The sequence below is a fragment of the Metopolophium dirhodum genome, chromosome 1, assembly GCF_019925205.1.
Source record: "Metopolophium dirhodum isolate CAU chromosome 1, ASM1992520v1, whole genome shotgun sequence".
Taxonomy (NCBI): Eukaryota; Metazoa; Arthropoda; class Insecta; order Hemiptera; family Aphididae; genus Metopolophium; species Metopolophium dirhodum.
In genome coordinates, this window is record NC_083560.1 from 100,294,224 (window position 1) to 100,307,879 (window position 13,656).

Consider the following 13,656-nt stretch of genomic DNA (forward strand, 5'->3'; position numbering starts at 1 on the left):
CGTCGGCGGCGTACGCGCAGCTCGTTAAGCGCGTGCGGCAAGAATATAAGAGCAGCCCTTTTGACGGCGGTCGTGGGAGGCAGGGGACGGGGCGCAGGGTCACGCTAGGATATAACATAATATTACATATTATATTTTAACGGTCCTGTGTGCGTGTACATATTATGTATACACTATACAGGGTGATAACTGATAAGCATGCCCGCCTTCTCCATTTGTTTACTTTGACAATGAACCGTTTTATACTGTAAATTAATAAGTGGATAATTATTTTGAAAATGTTGATGTACCTAAGCTATACCTACCTAACTCAAAATTCAAACTTGTACTTAGTTGATCAGTTATTATCAAGTCATTACACCAAGACAATAATCCTTATAGATGGTTTTACAAAAATATAAAATAGATATTTAATATTGTATCTAGAATTTATTTTACTCAGACCATTTTTACGAATTAAAAATATTGTTAGATTAATATATTTACTAAAATGTCTTTCAAACCCATGAACCTATTAATATATTATACTATTATTAGTACTTAAAGTTAAATAACTCATTCAAATTTTGATTTTGGGACGTCAAGTTTTCCAGAAAATTGATCTGCATTTTCAGAAAAAAGTCTCCACACGGGTTCTCTTTTGAAAAACAAACGTTTTTATCTCCATCACAAGACACTCCTAAAGTAGATAATACAAAAAATATCATGAAATTGAAAATCCGGTAATTGAGTATACTTGAAAATGTAAAAAATCATATTTCTACTTACTGCACAATCGAAGAAAAAATGTTTGCTTGGTGAATCACTCTGTATGTACCGCACTAACCGCCAACGACGCGACGACGACTCTTCCGTCGTCGTCTCGGCAGACGAACACACGTCGCTCGGCGAGTCCCGGTCGCGTGCTCCTTCATAATATTGTCTATAGGTACCTATATTAATATCGTATTATTAATAATAATTATAATAATAATATGTCTTTGTAGGTACCTACTTGTCGCACGAGGTGTGTGTCGCGCACGTATATGTTATACGACGGTTTTGACGGGCGTTCATCATCGACGCGTAGGGGCCGTTTGTTGGATCCATTCCACGCCGAACACAATAATAATAATATTATAATATAGTTATAAGTATATATCTATTGTGAAACGAAAACCGAAATCGTGGTGGTGAACAACACGTCATAAGAAGACCGGCGACGGTGACGGCGAAACTTCCGCGGCCGAGAACAAAAAGATTTGTGAATAATATAATATTATACATTGTATATTTGTATATCATGATAATATGCCAAGGCGGAAAAAAAACAAGTGTAAAAATATCACAAAAAGACTTTGAAAACGTTTATTAATAACACATTACATATTTTATACTGTCCATAACTATATGGTTAATCCTGCACGGCGCGGCGTCGCACGAGACAAATTATATGATGCCAGTTGATTTATCCTACTTAAACTCCGTCAATTTATGAAAACTACACATATTTTTAACACATTCATTTGATGAGGGGTTTTGACCAAGTATAAAATACTTGTCTAATATGTTTGTATTTTTTTTTAAGGCGTCAGCTGCATGGTTATTAGCCGATTTTGACTGAATGGGGGGGGGGGGGGGGTTATGGTTGGTTCGGAACACGTGTGTATAGGGCGAGGATTTGTCACTAAAAACCCGGTGGTCACCCATCCAGGAACTAGCTTGACCTCAGCACACGTTAGTGACTTCGGCCAAACACCGTGCCAGATCTAATATTATAACCAATTATAATTGTATTTTCCGTAACCAATGCAACCCTATATATATATATACAAACAAAAATTCCCTGTTTGAGACACTGAGACCCTCATTAAAATGCAAAATTTAAAAATTCGGCTTCGAGGTGCACATTATCGAGTATTACCTGTGAAACAAATTTCAGAACTATGAGTGTGATAGACTTGGCTGTTGATCGGTGACACACACACATACACACACACACACTTCCTATTATCAATATAGATAATATTATGGTATGTAGGTATATGCGAGATCTACAAGACCAGCATAAACGTCCTATATACTCCCCGCCGCCAAAGATCGGAAACGATTTCTCCGGTGCAACTCAGATATTATGCATCAGCAATCAGCTGATATCATATCACATTCGGCAATTAAATATTTATAGAACAGTCGAGTATCGTTGTGGACGTTATAATTATTAGGTAATATTATTGTTTATTATTGTTATTGTTTCGAATAGGTACTTATAAAAAAATATTAACAAGTTAGGATAGCTGACAGGACGAAAATCAACCCCAAGATCACGGATCACGTTTTCTAGCAATCACTATTTCACTTTCACACTTGTGGCACAGAGATGTTTCTCTTCATGAGTGTCTAATAAGCAGTATTGCCTCAAAAATGCAATCACACTCTTCGCACTTACAGCTTCAGTTTCAAAAAAAAAATTTTCGGCACACAAAACAAACGACAAACCCGACAGGTATAATACCACCAAGCAATTAACGTTTTGCCGTATTGGGAGTTGGGACCGAGTTAAATCAACATTTAAAAATGTAATTTAAGTAACAAGTTAAGAAGACGTGATACCCGTATGGCCGTATGTGTTGTCTCCGTCTTACAAGTGCATAACATAGCAAATTGTACGCTCGGCAAAACACATGTAGCTCCGTTAATTTAAAAATTAGAGTAAATTAACCTCTTATAAAATCTAAAGGTAAAATTATTATATAGACAATCTCATGGGCTTTTTATAATATTTTTATTTTTAAGCTAGTTATGAGTACTTTAAGATCTACAAACAATTTACATTTTTAAAATACTAATAGCTCGCTTAAAAATTAAAATATAATGAAAAGCCCATGAGGTTGTCTAGATAATAATCTCACCTTTAGATTTTATAAGAGGTCAATTCACTCTAATTTTTAAACTAACGGAGCTACACGTGTTCTGCTTTGCGTAGACTTTGCTATGTTACACACTTGTAAGACGGAGACAACACATGCGGGTATCACGTCCTCTTAAAGTTGATTTTTTTCATTCTAACATGAAAATCTTAATAAAATAGAAAAAACCAATCAATGTAACTTCCTTCAAAATCAAATTATAACTCTTTTTTTAACTTAATATATTAATATATATACTATATATTATACATACTGTATTATCCATACTAATAAGCATAATAAATAATTTTTTTTTAAATATATACCCACACAAAATAAATATATATAGTAACATTAATAGGAAAAATAACAGAAAGATAATGAAATGATACAGCCTATAATAACAGAAGTTATTAATTATTTAGGTTAATTTTTAAGGGAGCACGGCCACCAACTGATCTTTAAGCGTCGAACGTTGTTATTGTTAAGATTTGAAATTAATGTGTTGTGTCCGAATGTTATTTTCTATGAGATGTATATATACCTGTATAAAGTTCGATTTATTTACGTTACTTTAATCCCCAATGAAAGTGCAGATAAAACACTTCAAAAGCTTAAAATTTAGTATAAATTACAATACAAATAACATTACGTACCTATAAATAATTTTCCATTTTTTTTTATATATAAAAACAATAATTAATACAAAAGAAAATATGTTTTAAATCTGTGGGGTTCGTATTAGGAAAAAAATTAACTAAATTAAATTAACGTGACTATAAAATTACTTGACTGATCTATAACTTAGTTAAAAGTAACTTTTAAACTTAACTTTCAATTTTAAAATTTTTTTTTGAAATTAATGTTATTCCTCGATCGAAAAGATTGACAATTTAATGCAAGTTACCTCATAAGTTGTTCTTACAACATTAAAAAAAATATCGAAAATACATACTCATACATTTTTTTTATATACATTTGAAATTCAAATGTTGGTAAAATTAGATATTTAAAATTATTATATTATTGTGTTTAGATTATAATATAAGTAATAATGAAATATTAAGTTTATTTAGATATCTTCGATTTATATTTTTTGAGATTCAACAAAATTGATTAAAATTAGTCCAAATATTTTGAACATTTTATCAAGTATATAGAAAATAATATATATTTACTTATTTTTTAAAATTTCTAGTATCTATACTAGTGGTTTTTAAACTGGGTGCCGCGGCACACTAGTGTGCCGCGAGTATCCACTAGGTGTGCCGCGGCTTTTAACTATGGAAGATACTAAATTCAACTTTCTTGGGGATGAAGAGTGGTGGACAAAGTCATCTTTCTTAACTGATTTGTTTGAGCATCTCAATAAACTAAATTCAAGTATGCAAGGTCGTGATGAAAATATACTAACATCGTCGGACAAAATTATAGCTTTCATCGAAAAATTGAATTTATGGAAAACTAAAATTAATCAAGGTAATTTAATCATGTTTCCACGTACTTTTTTACTAGTTGCGGATGACAACATTTTGTCATTAATAGTCAAGTCTATCACATTGTTAGAAGTAAAAATGAATAAATATTTTCCAAGTATTAATATTAAAAATTATGACTGGGTACGAGACCCTTTTAATGTGTCTATTAGTGACTTGGTTGATTTAAAACTTGTTGAAGAAGAAAATCTCTGTTCAATTAAAAATTATCGAACATTGCAGTTGAAATTCAAAAAGATCACTCTCAATAAATTCTGGATATATGTTTCTAACGAATATCCAGAGATATCTATAAAAGCACTGACTATTCTTTTGCCGTTCTCAACCTCATATCTTTGTGAACAAGGGTTTTCAGCGCTTACGAATATAAAAAATAAAAAACGAGAAAAACGAGAAAAACTAAATTCAGTGGAAGAAGAAATGAGAGTATGTCTGTCAACTATTCGTCCAAGAATTAAAAATATTTGTAACGCCCATCAGGCACACATTTCTCATTAAATATACCTATTTATAAACTACACTTTTTTTTGTAAATAAATTTAATAACTATACTGTAATTGTAATATTAATAAATAAATAAATAATTAATAAATATTTGTTATCCCATCAATCACACATTTCTAATTAAATGTATATAAAATTATAATTAATTCAAAACAATTTTGTTCGTCTAAAAAAGGTCAGTGTGCCGTGAAAATTTTTTGAAGTGAACGGTGTGCCGTGTATAAAAAAAGTTTGAAAACCACTGATCTATACGATTAACAATTTTTTGAATCACAAATAATATTAACTAAAATCGTTATTTTTCGTTTAAATATAAATTTTTATAAACATTTGAAAAATAAAAATAAAAATCGGTACATGTTTTAAATACTACAAAAGAAATTTTTGGGGAACCTTGAATTAAATTGTCATATTATGTAACCGAGAAACAACATTTTTAGTTTTTCCCAATTATTAAAAAAAGTACTAAGCATCTTCTACTTTTTCTCTGACATTATTGAAAAAACAATATTATTAGGTAGGTACTCTCTTTGTTTAAAATGTAAAATAGGAAGAGACCGAAGAGTAAATATACCGTATAACCTGATAACAATAGTATTTACTCACTTTTATAATATTATGATCCAAATCTAAACAATGTTATGTCTATAATCTAGAAAACATATACTTACCAAAACAATTAGATTCCTCGTTAATAACATAATATACTTATTTTTATTTTTCATTTTTCCAATTATTACTCATTGTTTTAAAGGCGTTTAGTTTTGTTATTATTTTTTATTGAAGTTATTTGTTACTACCTTGTTTATGAAATATCATAATATAATATTGACAATAAAACCATGATTAATATAACAATATTCACTCTCGGGTATATAATTACTAACACAATAATTGAGTGTAAAATGAATTAATGAATATTTCCATTTTCATTTTATATAATATTAAATTCAACAATCGACAAACTCGTGTTTAGTCGATTCGGGTGTCAGCACTTCAGGTTCATAACAATAATCAACTGAGCAAAAGACGTCTGCAGCACCTCAGCTAGGAATATAATAAATAATTTTGATATTGTGTTAACAACATCAAAACATTAATACATTAATATTATGTTAATTATTAACATTTATAAGTATCAAATTATTTGCATAATAGAGCATAGCTTAATTCTTCAAAAAAAGTTTGAAAACAATTTGGCTCATTCCACATAATGAAATTGCGAGTGTAAAAAATATAAAATACAGACGTATAATTGGGTAGTGCCGTGATGGGCACTAAGACGGGTTTTTTTTTGCTAAGCGATGATAAATCATTGCTTTCGAAACACGATGCTGAGCGGAACATGGTTTAATGTAGCGTGTTTAATAAGGTGTTTGTATAGGACGCCAAATGGAAATGTTAACTGCTCGTAAACAAAAACAGCGATGGGTAATTATTTTCAAGTATAGACGACTACTATATTATTGTCTATTGAGTAGAATACCTATATTAAAATATTTTAAATTTATTAAAAAATGTACGTCAGCCCCACACATTTAACATCTAGCAAATTTTTTTTGCAAATATTACTAGCAGGCGAGTTAAATATTATAGTTATTTTAACATTAAAACCGGCCTAGATTTTTTTGGGCAAACAAATCCAAACAAACGTTTGTTACGTGTTTATTATCTTATAATTCTAATTATTACGTACAAATTACTTTATATTAAAAATATCTTTGCATAATATATTATGATTACAAATTACAATAGGTACATAATGCATACCTAATATTATATAGTATACCATCCCTTTATATTGTCACAACAGTAGGCAGTAGCAAATATACTGTATGTGTATTATGTTAAAACTTAAATTTGTATTCAATAATGATGAATCATTCCACATAAAAAAAACGACCTATCAGATTATATTTATAAGGATATTTTATAAGGTATATAATAAAAAAAAATTTACATTAATACACAGTAAATAGTTAATATAATATTTTATTATTATAATTAATATATTGCTATTACCTAATACCTAGACATTTATTTGTCTATACGGCAAGTTGGACTGATGTAAAAACAGAACTCCTATTTTTACCAGCAGGTGTTAAAAAGAAATGTTCTAAAATATAAAACTCACTTCAAACAGAATCTAGCACGGTCACACCGAAATGTTAATAGTTATTAATAATAATATCTAAAATAATTTATTATTATTACTTTTTATTTGAATTGATACAATATTATTACACGAATTATCATTTTTTTTTCAATTTATTTTTTTTTGATTTGTTTCTTTTCTTTAATTTTTTTCCGAATAGTTTCCTTAGATATTTGTAACGACCCAAAAATCTCCTCACCATTGTACCTCTCCAGAACGCTTGTATCCTAGTGGCCATCATATTAATGTGAGCTTCGTACCTTATGCGCTCCTCGTATTTTTGTTTACGTTCTTCGAATTCATCTATTGTAATTTGCATCCAGTCGCAGATTTCTTGCAAATTTTTTATCTTGTCGTTTTCTTGTTCTTCTTCACTTTCTAGAGTCAACGTGTCTACGTCGATAGCGCTCACTTGTATGTCATACATTCGTTCCCACTTTTCTAAAATGAGACCTATGTTTGCTATTAATTCAGGGAATATAACATTTTTTGCTATAGCTGTGCTATCGTGTAGTTGTATCGGCTGACGGAGACGGTTTGCCTCTTCTTTTAATAACTCGTCATTCTCGTTCAAACATTGCATTTCCCACGACTGTATATAATCGGCTTCTAAATCTATTAGCTTCTTGGTTTTCTCTAACTTTTTGTCTAAATTGCTTATATCCGATTGAATGCGCCATTTATCAGTCTAAAACATATAGGTGCCACGAAATATAATATAACTATGTAAGTACATTTTTTTTTCATTGGATAATAAATCATCCTGTGGCATGTACCTACATAAAGTTGCCATGCTCCTCATTTTGTCCTATCGACTTAAAAATACCACCAAATAATTTCAAATCTTTCATATATAACTGCAAATTGAGTTTTGATATTTCATTATTGTTAACATTTGGAATTGAAATAATGTTTATATGAAAAAAATTGTGCATATTATATATTTTTTACATTTTTAAGTTAGTACAAGAAAAACTTAAGAGGAATCTTGTTTTAAATGTTTAAGGTATTTCATCAAGCGAACAAATTGTTACGAACAATTATTATAAAAAAAAAAAATAGATAATCAGTAATCACCCCAAAAAAATAACTAGAAATTAGTTTAAGTATTTAAAAATATTATTTAAATAATAGTGGAATGTTTGAAATGAATATTATTTTAATAATAACATAATATGTTTGTGGGTATATTGTTATTATACGTTTGACTATCCAATGTTGTCAAAACTTGAACTTCAAAACTTCAACCACTCATAAAAAAGTAATGTGGTTTTATGATTAACTGTATTTTCAATGTCCGTAATAAAAAAAAACAATATAAAAAATCTTATATTCAATCTTCAAGCCTTAAGTGTTGAAATTAAAACATTTATACAATTATTATTAATATTTTAACTAAAGAATAATTTAGATATTTTCGTGATTTTGACGAATTTTGCAAACATTTAACTTTTCTTAAAAAATGAAGTCAAAATATTTTATTTTTTGATAATAATAAAATTGTGGTTAAATAATCGCTCCGCTGTACAGTAGGTTACAACAAGTGAGTTACTGTAATGGATGGTGTTGAATTTGATCTAATATAATTTTATACTAAAAACGATTCTGAGCGAAGATGGTCAGTCAGCCTATGATATTATAACAATATATATAATAACATATTATATTATACTAAGTATATTTGATGATATTATTATGAATAAAGAAATTTATTTACCTATTAAAATGTTCACGCTTTATGACCCGACAACACCAATAGACCGTTTTCGCTTAGAATCATTTTTTCGTATACGGTATACCTACATTGATTTTATATCAATGAATCCAAATGTAACACCATCCATTACAGTGACCCACTTGTAACCTACTGTACAGCAGATTGACACCCTCCACCTTTTAATTTATGAAACTAATTTCCCCGTATAAGTATAAACAGCCACCAACAATTCAAAAATGTATTTTTTTATACATGATTTTTATTTAGGTTATATCTGTTACCTACATAATGCGCGTGAAGAACAGACGGCACTTATAAAAATAGGTATTAGATACAATAATAGCGGCCAGAAATTCAGAGTTAAGACTTACGAGACTTCCGAGCGAAAGTACTTCGTCAAAATTGTTATATAGTGGTGGGGACGGGGGGGAAATATTAGGTATTCATGTTAAAATACGAGTGGTTAGTAGAGTTAAAAACACATCTACCTACAACAATATTAATTTATATTTTACATTTTAAATAATTACGTTGTAATGTTTCTTCCGTTCTTTTATCGTGACCCGCAAAACGCTTAACGAGTTCCGGTTGTACGCCAACTCCGCTTCTAGTTGTCGTTCTTCGCGCACCGCCCTAAGCATCGTGTTATTGACCAGGCGCAGCTCGTCGTACGTCCCGCTCGACCACAACTCCTGGACTGTCAGCCGGAGAGTGTCCCTCACAAACGCCAGCAACTTGGTAACCTTACCGCGGTCCGACGTGGTATCGGGCTCCTCGTCGTCAGTGGCGGTGGAGGGTGGATGACGGTCTAAGTCGCGCAGTGTTCCCGTCCCGTCCATCGCGTCCATCAAGCCGATACGGTCGACCCATATGCCCAACACGCACGCCGCCCCGAACGCTTCGTAGACGGTCAGCTCTGACGTCCCGATCAACCGTGATACGGCAAACGGGTCTTTGGAGTCGAGACTGTAGTCGAGGGACGGCATTTCCCGAAGGCTCGTTCCAGCGCGTTCATAATCTGTAACACTGTCGACGGTGTGAAACGGTCACGTCTAGTTTTGTCATTTCACTTTTTCTAACTATTTATTTACTGTTACTAAATTATAAAATATGTACATAGCGTTTAGGGGAGGACCGGGCATAGTTGGCTTACTTTGTATAATTAAATTTTAAATTGTTTTAGTTTTGTGACATTAACGCTCAAAATATATAAAAAATATCACTAATTAGATATCAGTAATTTGCAAGAAAAATAATCAATCGGTGCGGTGGGACAAGTTCATTCACGTACAAAATATATTATATTAACTTATGTATTGAACTTTATATTTAAAATATAAAAAGATATATTTAATATTGATGACTTTCGTAAAATAATTTCAAGGTAAATTGAAAATTTTAAATTTGTTTAATCAGTTCCAGATTTTTGATTTTCCAAACATTTTTTTTGTATTTTGTATTTAATTATCATACACATAAATTTGAATACTAGTCAACATTTTTACAATTTTCTTATGCAGAAAACTTGCAGCATACCTACATTATTTATAAATAACTAGTTGAGAAGATATTTTTAAAAAAGAGTTCATCCTTTAGAAGGAGGAGAAATCGAAGTTGAACTCTCCCAAAACTAAAGGAAATTCAGAAAAAGTTTTCTACAGCACATATTGAAGAGCTGAAGCCATATGTAACTGACATTGTCAAAAGAGCAAAAGCAATTCGCTACTGTATGTTTTGAAATATTCTGAAAAAAGAAGTAAACCATAGATTTAATACAGAAAAAAAATTGCTAGTGGAGGCTTCGTCAGGCACGGAATTTATGAAAGAATGCGGGCTGAGTATGAGAAATTCTGGGTTTACATCAGTTGCTTGGCTCATGACATTTAACCGAGTCAACGTTGGAAATTTTTTTGAGTTGCTTAGATATGTGATGCTGAAATACTCATTCACATCTGAACAAATCTACAACTTTGACGAAACGGGATTTTTCACTGTGGCAACAAAAACTCAAAATGTCTTCAGCTAAACGCGGGGTCACGGTTACATGTAGGTGTGTCATAAGTGCAACTGGAAATTACATTCCTCGTGGGTAAAATATTTGGTGGTGCACACAGTGGTGACTCGTGATGTTTAAAGTAGATGGTATGCAATTATTGCAAAAGTTCTTTAAAATAAAAAAATATTGGTCAACTCCAAATTCAACATTTTTGAAATGAAAAAAAATAAAAATAGAAAATACGGGTGAAATTAAGAAAATAATGCCAATACGGTGACATCACTACAGACTAGGTCCCACTTATTTGTAAGAAATATTTTTTTTTACACCTAGGTCCCTTTTATTTGTTAACCCCCACCATTCAACAGTCGAACGAATTTACACAGACCGACGGTTATCTGACAGACCTGCACATTAGTTGATGAGGCACGAGCCGCCACTGCATCCCTCCGTTCTTTATTTATCCAAGGGTGAGGTTGAAGCCGAGATTTTTAGAAGGTGCCATGAGCAGTTCCACATATATCAAGATGCATGATAGCTATCAACTTTGTGAAATACCTGAAACATTTTGCCTCACACGCTCGCCCAATTATTCAACGTCCCATTCTAATTCTCATGCCTCTCATCTTACAATTGAAGCCATTCAGTTCTGCAGGGATAATGGAATAGTTATGCTCGAGTTGCAAACCTCACAACAGCCACTGATTGCAGCCCTTGGAGGGGGGCAAGACCTTTAAAGGCAGCCTACAGTTAGGCATGTGATGATATTTATAATATTAATTTTTATACATAAAAGACATAAATTCTAGTTCTTTATGATTACAGATACATATTTTGTTCGAGTTAACAAATACAATAGTTTATGATTAGGAAATATAGTAAAATTTATTTGGCTCTTCTTCCAATTCCCGAGGCAAGTAAAAATACTGTCAGAAAACCAAGGAAGAAATTGTCGTCATTTCTTTTATCAGGAACTCCTGTAAAAGAAGCGTTGAAACAGAAAAAGAAGGAGCAAGAAGAGAAAGAGTTAAAAAAACATAGGCGATTAACTGAGGAGTCGTACAAAAAAAAAGCACGACGTCAATTTATTTCACTATCTTTCATCTTCTGACTACGAGCCATCTTATCCCGTACCTTACACCGACACGGATATGGACCTTCCGGATTTCGAAGAAGACTAACTGTGTATCATATGCTCGGAATAAGGCAATAATGAACCAGTGGGCTCATTCTTAGTGTACCGGGTGGAATCAAAGAGGGCTCTCTTAACCTTAGGCCTATAAATGTGACTTCTGCACTTAAATACCTTTTACTTTACATTTTTATATTTTACGATCAAATTAAGTCATCATAATATTAAGTTTCAAAGTTTCATTTAAATAGTTTTTAGTACTATATAGTATATAACTTGTTAAATAAGGTTTTTTATGTTTCAAATCCCAGGTATTTTTCGTCATCTTACCCTGTCTCATTCGTTATCATACCTCTTAGTTGGGGAAAGATAAAAAAAATTAAATTTTATGGGAAAACTTGAGTGATAACCCTTTGAAGACGAAAGAGGCAATTGAAATAAATCATAGTATTAAGCAAAATATAATAGAAATCCTCATAACAATTTCAGTTCTTAAATCCATTTGCAATAGCCAGGGAAAATGACAGAAGCTTGACCTCGTCATCTTATCCCTATTTTATTTATTTTGATGTTTATCTATAGGTACATATAAAACAATGTATTATTGATCAGAAAATTTTAGGTGCCTATTCGAATAAGAAGGCGAACATTTCTTATTTTTACAATAATTGAGGGAAATTAACAGTGGAGGAATACAGAATCTTATTTTTGGAGAAAAATATGCTTTCGTCGCCCTAGATCGGACCTTTAAAGTTGAAACCTTGCCTATCATAAATCCCGAGCACACACCCTGCATTTGGTCAATATCATATAATAATATTATAATAGTTACGGTAAATTTCGTATAAAAATGTGCGTTTATCCTCACGACTCGCATTCCAGTTTCATCTCCTCATGTGCATTTTCGTTTACGTCAGCATGGTCGTCATGGGCATCCCCATAGTCATCATCATCGTCATCGTCGTCGTCGTCGTCATAACCGGCTATGGGAGTTTCCTTAAACGATTCACGGTGATAATCAGCGATCGCCGCGGCGCTATCGTCAAGTATGCCAGCCATCCACGCGGTCGACTCCACTCCATGTTGCGATTCTTTATCGCCGTCCTTGGCCAACTCTAGATCTTTGGCGGTGGTTACGTCCACGGTGGTGGTTACATCATCGGCATCCGCGGTGGCTTCATTCGTTTCCAACGCGCTCAGGGCTGCAGTCCCGTCGGCGTGCGGTGGCCGAATATCGTCAGACGATGGCATTTCGTATTCATTCTCGTCAATGTAGTTTTCAAATTTCTTCGCGATAACTTTTCCAGGTTTAAGGTGCACTTCAAACAACTTTTTCCGAAATCTCTGAAATTCCTTTTGATTCCTGAGAACTTCCGATTCCCGATTCATCTGAAACTCCATCTTATATGTACGTCTTTCGCAATAGTGTAAGTAGTTCTAGAAATAGTCCCAAATATTATTACATGTTATAATATTAACGTACATTAAGTATAGCGAGTAACAACTCGTAAGGATGGTTGCCATAGCGTTCTTTCACAGATTATAAAAATATATAAAAAGTGACATATCCTGCAGATATACATAAATATAATATACATAGTGGCAGATACTACAGTAGATTGGCTTACTTGGTAATATATAGGAGGTATCTATAGTTCTGATGAGATATGAAACCGATAAAACGGTCAATTAGTTTCCTTATATCTAACAGTTATAATGTTTAAATTTACATTACACTGATAAGGAATGTGGAAAACAAAATAATGAT

The 13,656-nt window shown here is 32.0% G+C and overlaps 1 protein-coding gene and 1 long non-coding RNA gene across 2 annotated transcripts; both read right to left on the reverse strand.

Annotated features, from left to right (window-relative positions):
- Positions 1–443: 443 nt before the first annotated feature.
- LOC132938835 (uncharacterized) lies at positions 444–1,217 on the reverse strand. The gene is made up of 3 exons (XR_009663941.1): positions 995–1,217; positions 769–932; positions 444–679 (listed from the first exon to the last, which is right to left on the reverse strand). It is a non-coding gene; the product is annotated as an uncharacterized LOC132938835 (long non-coding RNA).
- Positions 1,218–7,140: 5,923 nt separating this feature from the next.
- Positions 7,141–13,289, reverse strand: LOC132932994 (uncharacterized). The gene is made up of 3 exons (XM_060999357.1): positions 12,757–13,289; positions 9,291–9,786; positions 7,141–7,731 (listed from the first exon to the last, which is right to left on the reverse strand). The coding sequence occupies exons 1-3, from the start codon at positions 13,287–13,289 to the stop codon at positions 7,141–7,143; spliced, it is 1,620 nt and encodes a 539-aa protein (XP_060855340.1).
- Positions 13,290–13,656: the final 367 nt, after the last annotated feature.

Coding starts and splice junctions, on each gene's coding strand:
- LOC132932994 (XM_060999357.1), bottom strand. CDS start 13,289: ATGGAGTTTCAGATGAATCGGGAATCGGAAGTTCTCAGGAATCAAAAG. Junction 9,787..12,756: donor ATGAAACTGGAATGCGAGTC/GTGAGGATAAAC, acceptor CACCGTCGACAG/TGTTACAGATTATGAACGCG. Junction 7,732..9,290: donor AACGGAAGAAACATTACAAC/GTAATTATTTAA, acceptor TATATGTTTTAG/ACTGATAAATGGCGCATTCA.